At 38.0% G+C, this 10,921-nt stretch overlaps 1 protein-coding gene across 1 annotated transcript in view; it reads left to right on the forward strand.

Moving 5' to 3' along the window:
- The window catches only part of AK9 (adenylate kinase 9), a 204,826-nt gene extending 194,674 nt beyond the window's left edge, over positions 1-10,152 (forward strand). The window contains 6 exon segments of the mRNA XM_079147365.1: positions 2,837-3,033; positions 5,023-5,192; positions 5,592-5,690; positions 7,534-7,636; positions 8,835-8,949; positions 9,384-10,152. Of these exon segments, the coding sequence (XP_079003491.1) occupies positions 2,837-3,033; positions 5,023-5,192; positions 5,592-5,690; positions 7,534-7,636; positions 8,835-8,949; positions 9,384-9,586 (887 nt within the window). The 3' untranslated portion in view covers positions 9,587-10,152.
- Positions 10,153-10,921: the final 769 nt, after the last annotated feature.

The raw sequence follows: 10,921 nt of genomic DNA on the forward strand, positions 1-10,921 counted from the left end.
CTTCTTAACATTTTCATCAGTGTCATAAACAACAGATGGAATAATATATTCATTATCTATTGCTGCATAAGAAATTATTCCAAAACTTAGCTTACAACTGTACACACACACACTCGGAATTTTGTGGGTGAGGAATCTGGGTACAGCTTTAACAGAAGTCTCTCACGAGGCTATAATCAGGGTCTCTGTTATGGTTTCAATCTTAAATCTTACCCAAAAACTTGGCTTGTTGAAGGCTTGGTCCCCAGCTGATAGCACTATTGGGAGGTATTGGAATCTTTAGAACATGGATTCTAGTAAAAAAAAGTAAGTCATTGAAGGAATGCCCTCAAAGGATCTATCCAGACCCTGGCCCCTTCTTCCTCTCTTTCTGCTTCCTCTCTACAACAAGGTCAACAGTTTTCCTTTGCTAAGCTCTTCCACCATGATTTACTACCTGCACAGGCCCAGAAACAACCAGGCCAAGCAACAATGGACTGAATTTTGGAAATGGTGATCCAAAACAAACCTTTCCTCCTTTAAGTTTGTTTGTCTGAGGTATTTTGTCACGGTGACAGTATGCTGACTAATACAATCACTCATAAGGCTATAATGAAGGTGTTGGCCAGGGTTATATTCTCTTCAAAAGACTCATCTGGGAAAGACTCCACCATCACACTCATCATATGTTGTTCACAAGATTCAGTTCCTTCTGACATAACTTTCCCATGTTCAAATGAGAATACATGGCCAGTGTAACTCCACATCATGTAGAACACAAGAATGGGAAGTTATACTCCATCTATGTATGATATGTCAAAATACATTCTACTGTCATATATGACTAAAAAGAACAAATTTTAAAAGTACAAAGTAAACAGGAAGAATAAAAAAAGATTCAGTTCCTTAAGAGTTGTGGACCAGGGTTCCTTGCTGGCTGTTGCCCTGTGGACTTCTTCAACATGGCATCTTGCTGTATTAAGTGAACAAGATGAAAAGCCATGAAAAATACCAACAAGACAGAAATGACAGCCGTTTATAATCATTTTAGTTTCTTAGGGCCACCATGTAAACTAGGTGATTTAAATGACAGAAATTTATTTCTCACAGCTCAGACGTCTGAAAGTTCAAAATCAAGGTGTTGGCAGAGCCATGCTTTCTCCGAAGACTCAGGGGAGAATCTGTTCCATGCCTTCCTCTTAGTTTCTATGGTGCCACCATCTCTGGCTCACAGATGCACCACTCCATTCTCTGCCTCTGTCATCACATGGCCTTCTGTGTGCCTGTCTGTTTCTGTGTCTTCACATATAATTCTCCTCTGTGAATATTCTGAGTTGTCCAGTATATCTGCCCCATGGGTTTCAGATAAGGGATCTAGGGCTGAATTAGTACATCCCAAATAAGATCATTTCTGTCCTATTAAACAAAGAAACCGAACAATGATTTATGCTACATAATTGTATAGTTAATTTAAGAACTTTGTAGGCATTACTCCCCAAGATATAAAACTTTATTTGGTGAAAGGACTATTTAAAAATATATTGGCATCATCATCATGGGACCTGTCCCTTGGAGGGAAAAGAAGGGCCTAGACCACAGGAGCCACCAACTAGGAGACTGAAAGTATCCTCACTGAAGGTGAAGCCTCCAGTGACCTGAAGCAACTCATGGAATATGCTAGAGGAGAGTTCAAGGAGCAAGGGGAGCTGAGGCACTGAGAGGATGCAGGCCTTCTTTGAAGAGTAGTCCTGTGCTCTCCACAGTAGTGGGGAGTCTCTCAGGGGGTCCATGAGCAGTTGATAATTGTTGGGGTTGTTAATTGGCTAGAAAGTTCAAGTCAGTTGTGCAGTTTATGTGTTAATAAAGCAGGTTACTGATGTAAAATATATGTGTGTGTGTGTGTGTGTGTGTGTGTGTGTGTGTGTGTGTGTGTATGGGTATCAAATTCACTCATTTAACTAAGATGTGTGAAAAAGTAATTTTATTTTCTATAACATCTCATATTGCTTTGGAGTCCCACTCCAATGGAAGAAAACTCTTAAACTTACCCATTAAAGGACTTAGGCTCTTTCTTTCTAAAATAGACTCTTTAAGGTGAACCCAGTCATTTTTGGATACCTGTTTCTTCTCTTTCCTCAGGTGGCATCTGGACGCAGTGAGAAATTAGTATCAGTAATATCATGTCAACAACCTATTTGCATTCCCTGAAATCTATCCCATAGAAATTTTTTAAATATACAGCAAACATATACATGTTTATATATATATGTATATATATACATAAATTTACATATATATTTATACCCATAAACACACATACACACCCATTTTTACAAAAATTAATTATATGGGTTTATATAAATATTATTTATAATACATATATAGTCTGTAATAACTAAAAACTAAAACAGAGCATTTATCAGTAGACAAATGGTTAAGTAAACTATTTGTATATTTATACAGTGAAATACTATGTGTCAATTCAAAAAATTAGGAAAATAATATAAACCAATATGGCAAGATATCAAAAGCCATAACTAATTGATAAAAACAAATTGCAGAATAATGTTTTAGGACGCAGTGACGTAAGCACACTGGATGCAAAAATATGCATATATGCAAATGCATAGAGAAAAGACTGAAAAGGATATAAACCTAACAATGATTACCTCTTGGGAAGGGTATTGGTTAGAGATATAAGGGGTTATAGATAGTAACTTTGACTTTTTACTGTATCATTTGGAATTTTTAAATGTGATATTTTTGTACAGTGTCATATAATTGAAATTAATTTTTTAAAAATTTTTGTTTCCTAGAAATATATATATAATAATAATAGTTAATATGTTAATAACAGGAAAAGCTGCCCACATTGACAAGTTATGTATCACACCTCAAGAACTGATTTCTCGCCTGGGAGAATTTGGACAGTTCTGCCCTGTCTGCCTGGCAGAATCAAATGAATTATTTGACTGCTCTGTAACTAACTCCTTGGAATTTGCAGCAGAGTTCAGGGGTCACTATTATAAAATGAGTTCCCAGGAAAATCTAAATGTAAGTTTGTTTCTAAATCCAAATGTTTATTAAGGAAGAAAGTACCTTATCTTGGAATTCATCAAATAGCAAGGGGTGGCCGCACCTAGGAACACCCATAAACTTGGGACCAGGAGCCCCATTATTGGAGTGTGTGTCTCTGGAACCAGTGGCCAGTTCTGAGAGCAAATCTCAGGACATGTTTTGAAACAGCAGAAGCCCTGGGGTAGTGATGGGCCTTTGTCCTTAGCCAGCCTATCAGGCAGGGAGAGCAGATTATGAACCTCACCAATAAAGGGGTGCTGAGCATCGGTGCTGAGCATCGAGAGCTCAACTCAGGCACACATTCGAGAGATTTAGCTCCAAGGCCTACAGAGTGAAGTAAAGAGTTAGTACAGGCTTGGCGTGGTGGTGCATGCCTGGACTCCCAGCAACTTGGGAGGCTGAGGCAGGAGGATTGCAAATTCAAGTCAAGCCTCAGCAACTCAGCAAGGCTCTATAAGAAAATTAATGAGATCCTGTCTCAAAATAGAAAATAAAAAGGACTGGGGACGTAGCTCAGTGCTAAAATGAGCCTGGGTTAAGTCCTCAGTACCAAAAAAAAGTCAATAGAAATGAAATAACAGGTGGCATATGTCTGCTGTGTACTGTGCTTTTAAAAAGTGTGTGGACTTCTTTGTTTGTTTGTTTTAGCAGTGCTGGGATCAAACCCAGGGCCTTGTGCACACTTGGCAAATGATTACATAACACTGAACTATGCCCCCAACCCTAAAATTTTTCTGTAACCCCAGATATTTTATACAATTTTCCCTCAGTGGAGATTGGTTCTAGAGGAGAATAGTCCAGTATCCTCTGGACAACAATACAAAAATCCATGAATGCTCAAGTCCCTTATATAAAACGGCATGATTTTGCATATAACCTATATACATCCTCCTATACATTTTATGTCATCTCTAGATTATTTATAATACCTAATACAATTTAAATAGTTGTTGTTCTGTTTTGTTTAGAGAATAATGAAAGGGAAAGTCTGTACATGTTCCTTATAGAACCAGTGTTTTTTCCTGAGTATTTTTTATCCCTGGTTGGTTGAACCCAAGGATTTAGGACCTGCTGATACAGAGGACCAGTTTTTTATGTCCATGGATGTGGACGGCCAACTGTATTTCTGGATGAGTTTCTTTGTTTGTTTATTTGTTTTTTAACTCTGGGGACTGAAGCCAAAGGTGTTCTACCACTGAACTACATCCCCAGCCCTTTTTAGTTTTTATTGGGGACAGGGTCTTGTTAAGTTGCCCAGACTGGTCTCCAACTTGTGATCTCCTGCCTCAACCTCTTGAGTAGCCAGGATTACAAGCATGTGCCACCAGGCCTGACTGTACTTTCGTTTAATGGAACAGAAATGCAGTTTTGTTCTGGTATTATAATGTCCATAATTTGATGATATAAAATGGTTGGTAGTTAAGGCAATAATTAAAACTAATCAGATATCTCTGAACATTTTATTTTCCTCTGAAGAATTAGAATTATTTTTACCTCTTTGTTGAGATATTAATTTCTTTCTGCTTATTTAATGGTATTCCCAGAATTTTAAAACTAGAATTGACATTAGAGATCCTGTATCTAGCCTTTCCTGTTCCTTTTACAGAGTAATAACTGACTCTAGAGAAGTTAATTTCACCTTCTGAAGGACACTACTCAACTAGTTAATTACACTGCAGGACAGGAAAACACACTCTCCAGTGCCTGTCACATAGTTGAAGCTCAGCAAATTTTTTTCATATGAATGAATGAGGTGAGGTGAGACATGACCATTTGGAAGTATTGCCACATGGAACTTCCTATTGGAAAAGTTATTATAGTGTGGAGAGCAGCTCTCCAATGATTTGAAGGGCACAACATTGCATGTGAAAGTAGAGAAAAGAACAGGAGAGCCTCCTTGGATTTTTTTATTGGCATATTGTAACTGTTCTAAATGGTTTTGCTTCTGTAATCCTTTTTTAATAGAAATTTTTGGAGAACCCAGAATTGTACGTGCCCCCCTTGGCACCTCATCCACTCCCACCTGCTAACATGATCCCCAAAAGGCTGACTCCGTCAGAGCTGAAGTGTCAATTCCCCAAGAGTGCAGAGCTCCAGGGCTACTGTCCGGTGACATATCAGGATGGAAAACAAAGGCAAGTCCTCGCCCTCACAGAAGTACAGAAAGATGACCCTACTCAGAATGAGCACTTCGTGTAGCAATCTTAAAGTTTTGACCAAAAGGTCATATGGGTGCGGTAGTGCACGCCTGTAGTCCCAGCAGCTTGGGAGGCTGAGGCAGGAGGATTGCGAGTTCAAAGCCAGCCTCAGCAATGGCAATGCCCTAAGCAACTCAGTGAGACCCTGTGGCTAAATAAAATACAAAATAGGGCTGGGTATGTGGCTCAGTGGTTGAGTGCCCCTGAAAGGTCACTACTTTTTAATTGGGAAAATCTTCTGTTCTGTTTCTTCCTTGAGTTTCATAGTAGAAAAAGAAAACATTGACATTTTGTTGACACAGTAGGGTATCTTTTGCTTTGTTGTTGATCTTTCAGATATGAAGCCCTAGTACCTGGTAACATTAACTATGCTGTAGAATACCGTGGTCGTATATATATTTGTGAGAGTAAAGAAAAACTAGAGAAATTCCTGAGGTGAGATTACTAAATCATAAATATTCACTGAATATTTTTTGTATTCCATGCCCCTTGCTGGGAAATGGGGGAGTAGAGACCAAGGACTAGTCCTTGCTGTCCTAAATCCTAAGGCTCCTGGTAAAATAGACTTCAGTACCTGATAACAACAGCCTGCGATGGGGCCCAAGGGCAGGAAATGCCTGAAGTTCTGGGGTCGAAACATGCAGTCCAAAGGCACAACTGAACTGTCTAAATGAGGACTGAGAATAAGCTGGATGAAGGGACAGAAGGACAAGTTCCAAGCAGAGGAACCTACAACCAACTGGTCCTGGGGATCATGCAACTCCAGAAATTCAGCATGGCTAGATGTGATGTGGAAAGGGAAAGAGGCAGAGGTGAGGCTGGAGGATGTGAGCAGGGCCAGAGCACAGAGGGTCAAATAAAACCATTATACAGTATTTGGACTTGACCCTAAGGACAGTACAAATACATTGTCTGGTTTTAAGGTAGGTCAATGTTAGATTTTTTCCAGAGTGAGACCACTGTGGGAGGTTGAGTTTGGGTTGGAGACAGGAACACCAGTTAGGAGACTGATAGTGTGATCCTGTCCAGAATACTACGCTATGGCATACAGCAGGCTTGGGACCACACTCTGCTAAACGCCCACATAGCAGTGTCAGAAGAGTTTACATGGAAGACTGAAAAAGAAGAGTCCCATAAAATGAATCGCAGAGAGACGAAAGGAGAGCAGGATGGGAGGTTGTGAGGAGGTGGAGGGAGAGAAAGAAAGTCTTTGGGAGTGTGTGGCCAACAGGCTTAAATGCTGCTGGGAGGTCAAGCCACACAAGGACTGAAAGGCCTGTGAGATTCTGGTCATCTCAGGTCGCTGGTGATCTTGGGGAAAATGATTGATTGATTACAGTGAGATGAACTTGGAGGAGTGGAAGAGAGATGAGGGGATGAGGACCTTGCCTGTAGTTCAGAGATGACAAACACAGCCGACCTCAGCTGACGGCAGGAAAAGGAGCAAAGGGAAGCAGGTTGCCCATGAAACAGTTCAAGTGGCAAGTGGTGGGAAGGGCTGCAAACAGGACCCCACAGGCTTAAGAGGACAGCAGTTGCTCACGTACTGCCAGACAGTTCTTGTTTCCACAAGAAGTTGGAAACACAATTTCCTTAAACTTTCTGATTTTTAAACATTCATGTCTGCTTCAAATTTTTAAATAAAATACCATGTGGATCAAATCATTTCTGTGGCTAGAATCCCGGTAGCTTGTGATTTCTAGGGTGGCTCGTTGTTTCAAGAAGTTTAACTGTAACAATTGAAGAGCTCTTAGTTGCCGGGAGCAGGGTAGAGGATTGAAGGAGGAAAGTTGGATTTTCTTTAAAGGAATTATGGGCATATTTAAATGCAGATTGATGGGAGGAATTCAATAAAGAATGAGAGAGAAACTTCGATAGGAAGATACTTGGGGAGCGGGTGTAGTGGGATCCAAAGTGCGACCTCTTAGATAGGAGGTCTACTGGGAAAGAGGACCATGTGTGTGGCTCTGCTTGAGCCCCATCCAGCTGGCTCCCTTCCTGTGTATCACGTGGCTTCTGCCTAGGGGATGGAAGAGGGACTTGGAGAATCAAACTTGAGGCGAATAAAGAAAGTTTTATATAGTGTCTGGGGTCCCAAATGAAGTGGATGGCTGTGAACTTCTAGGAAACCCAGTCTTCCCACCTGCATAATTTTCTCCAATGGAGGAAAAACAAGTAATGAGCTTTATCTTTTAATTGCCTCTTGTACATCCATATTCCTGTATATGCAGAATGAGTATATTTAGGAGCATCTATTTAATAAACTTTGTGTTCTTAGGTTTCCACTGAAATACTGGGATCAGAAGCTTCCACACAAACTACCTCCATTAAAGGAACCAATAAACCTTACTAGTCTCCCTTTGCCTGGATATCTGGAACAGGTTTTGTTGCATGATTTTTCTCTGATACACATTCATCTGTGAGCTTCCTGTCTCAGCCTTCCAAGTTGCTGGGAATATAGTTATGCACCTCTGTGCCCAGCTGGTTCCCATTTTTAAATTTCAGGCTACATTTTTTCATAAGTTGAAATGTGCAGCTTCAGCCTCAAAGCAGTTCCTTCAGTGCTCAAAAGAGTCAAGTCGCAATACCAGATAGTGAACCACAAAGCCCATATTTTGCCCCAAATCCAATGAAGCTATCTACTCATCATATATCTTATTTATTCAGATATAACTCTTTTTAAAATAGTAAGTTTATCAGTAGTCGACTACTATTTTGACAGTTATTTTTTAAAATTCCACAAAATAAATGCCCAGGGCACAATTTTATATCTTTATCACAAATTCTTAACTACATTATCTTTTTCAATGTGCCTGGAAAGTTAGTTTTCAGTCTGGTTTAATACCAAAATTCAAGGGAAGTTCACCCAGAGAGAAACATTCTCATAAAGTTCCAATTTTATCTTTAAAATCTTATCTTCTTATGAGCGCTAGAATCTTGAGTGTGGTGAAAACTGTGATCTTTTGGAGTTCTTGTGTGACCAAGGACACACACACACACACACACACACACACACACACATATATATAATTCTCATATTCTGAGAATGGAAGTAGAGATGATTCTGGACAGTTCAAAGCCTTGGGTCACCCCTTCTTTCTTTTCTTTTTTTCTTTGTTATTTAATTACTTTTATTTTTATTTAATATCATAACAAATATCAGTTCTTCAGAATATATTCTAAAACCAACTCCCATACATCCCATCAAAATATTTCTACAGTGTTTTCCATGGCACCTCTTGTACCAGCTTACTAGACAGTGGTATGTCTATTTTTTTTTTAATTAACTTGTTATGGAAAATGTCAAACATACAAAAATAGAGAGAAATAGCTAATGAAGCCCATGCATGTAGCCATTACCCAGCTGGTACTAAGTCAATTTATATTTAATTTTTCCTAATCAAATGTATTTAGTATTCTTTCCTGTTGACTAAGTGGTCATCTAATTTTCTTTATAACCCTCATTCACTACCCTAGGGAGGTTATTTGAGGAAAGAAATAGGCCTCTCTATTTATCTGCACTGAGAAAAGAAACCAAACTCAAATAAATCTATGATTTAAATTGTTCACTTCCTACAGGGTACTGCATCGTCTCTAATTAAAGCAATGAATGCGGCAGGATGCCTAAAGCCCAAATTCCCCTTTTTAAGTGTACGAAGATCTGCATTACTATATATAGCATTTCATCTAAAAGGTATGCCTTCTTTAGTGATACACTACTCAGAACTAATTTATCATTAATTATAGTATATGTTTTAAATAGGATTGTTAAACTGGTCTGGTTGCTTCATTGAAGAGAAAGAGTGTATGTATGTGTGTGCTTGTGTGCGTGTGGTTGGTGGCAAAGGCAATGCAAGGCAAATATTTTAGCAAAAATGTCAAAACTGAATAACTGGTTTTAAAAGCAGGAACTGTAACTAATATAGTCAGCTCTCAATAATTCACAGAGAAAAGTGAACACAGACAATTATGGTTTAAAATAGAATAATCCTCAAATCATGTCTGGGATGTGACTGTCTCCTCAGCCATCGTTGTGCAACTCACTCACACACCCAGTTTTCTTTTTCTTTCAGTTAATAACTTATTAACCTATTAGAAACATTCACAGTTCTGTGAAATTTTCTACAGCATTTAATCCCAAAGGTTCTGAATATACAAGAAAAAAGTATAAGAAGAAGATGGAACAGTTTATGGAGAGATGTGAACTCATAACATACCTGGGTGCCAAGATGACCAGACAATACAAGGAACCTCAGTTTAGAGCAATTGACTTTGATCATAAATTACAGACCTTTCTCTCCCTTAAAAATATAGATCCAGTTAGTGGATAGTTTGCTTAGGTTCCTACAACTTGAATCTCAAGTTATCTCCAGGTGATAGAAGGATATTGAGAGCAAATTGGAAAATCTCTCCCTCTCTGAAATACATTTCCCTACTGAGTGATGTTTCATGGTTGCCAGAATTCAAATGGACTCAAAGGTCTACTAGCCAGGAGAAGTTGCTCTTCTGTAAGCATAAGTTTTAATATCAATAAGTTTTAATATCAAAGTGTATTTTTCTTTGCCTGAAATTTTGATGCTTTAACAAAACAGTCGTTCATTTAATTCCATTTAGGATATTTAAATAATGTTATTTAAAGAATTTGTTATTTACTTTCCTTTTTAAATTTTCAGTGGAAAAATCAGTCCCTGTTAGAGAAAATTATTTATATAAAATGTTAGAAAGCTTAGAGAAGCAAAATTAACACTGATATAAACAAATTTTGTTTATACTTTTTACATAGGAGTTGTTAATAAACTTTGTGAACATAGTATACTATCATTTTCCCAACAAAATAAATGGGTTTTGAAGTAACTGACTGACTAACTCTTTTCTTTAAGTATTCACTGAAGCATGCTTTATACATTGTTTTGTAATTAGAAATCATCAGAAGTTTTAGGAAAGATGAACTCTTATTATATGACACCTATCAAAATGTACTAATAGAGGAAAATGTACTAATTTTAAAATCTTACTCAGCAGTAGTATTAAAAATCTAGAATATTAAATAGAAAGATTGGCTCTCAAAAAATTAAAAAATGCAAACATTATGTATGTAACCAGTAAATCTCAAATTCTCTGAGTCTTGGTTTTTTAATCTCTAAAATGAATGATTTAGGTCTTTGATCCCTATAATTTCAATAATGTAAATTAAAAACCAGAAGCCTATTTTTGATATTTTTTTAATGATATATTTCATAATAAAATAGTTTTTAAACAAATACTAGAAGCCTATTATCAAAGTTAGGATAAACCTCAAAGCTTGCTTCAGGAGCCTGGGAGATGCCAGGCGCTATAAAATTTTGCTGGTGATAAAGAACTCAAAAAACTCTACACGAAGAATACAAATAGCCCAATCAACAAATGGGCTAAGGATATGAACAGACACTTCACAGAAGAAGATCTACAAGCAATCAACAGACATATGAAAAAATGTTCAACATCTTTAGCAATAAGAGAAATGCAAATCAAAACTACACTAAGATTCCATCTCACCCCAATTAGAATGGCGATTATCAAGAATTCTACCAACAATAGGTGTTGGCGAGGGTGTGGGGAGAAAGGTACACTCATACATTGCTGGTGGGGCTGCAAATTAGTGCAGCCACTCTGGAAAGCAGTGTGGA

This window comes from Sciurus vulgaris (genome assembly GCF_902686455.1).
Source record: "Sciurus vulgaris genome assembly, chromosome: 7".
Classification (NCBI taxonomy): Eukaryota; Metazoa; Chordata; class Mammalia; order Rodentia; family Sciuridae; genus Sciurus; species Sciurus vulgaris.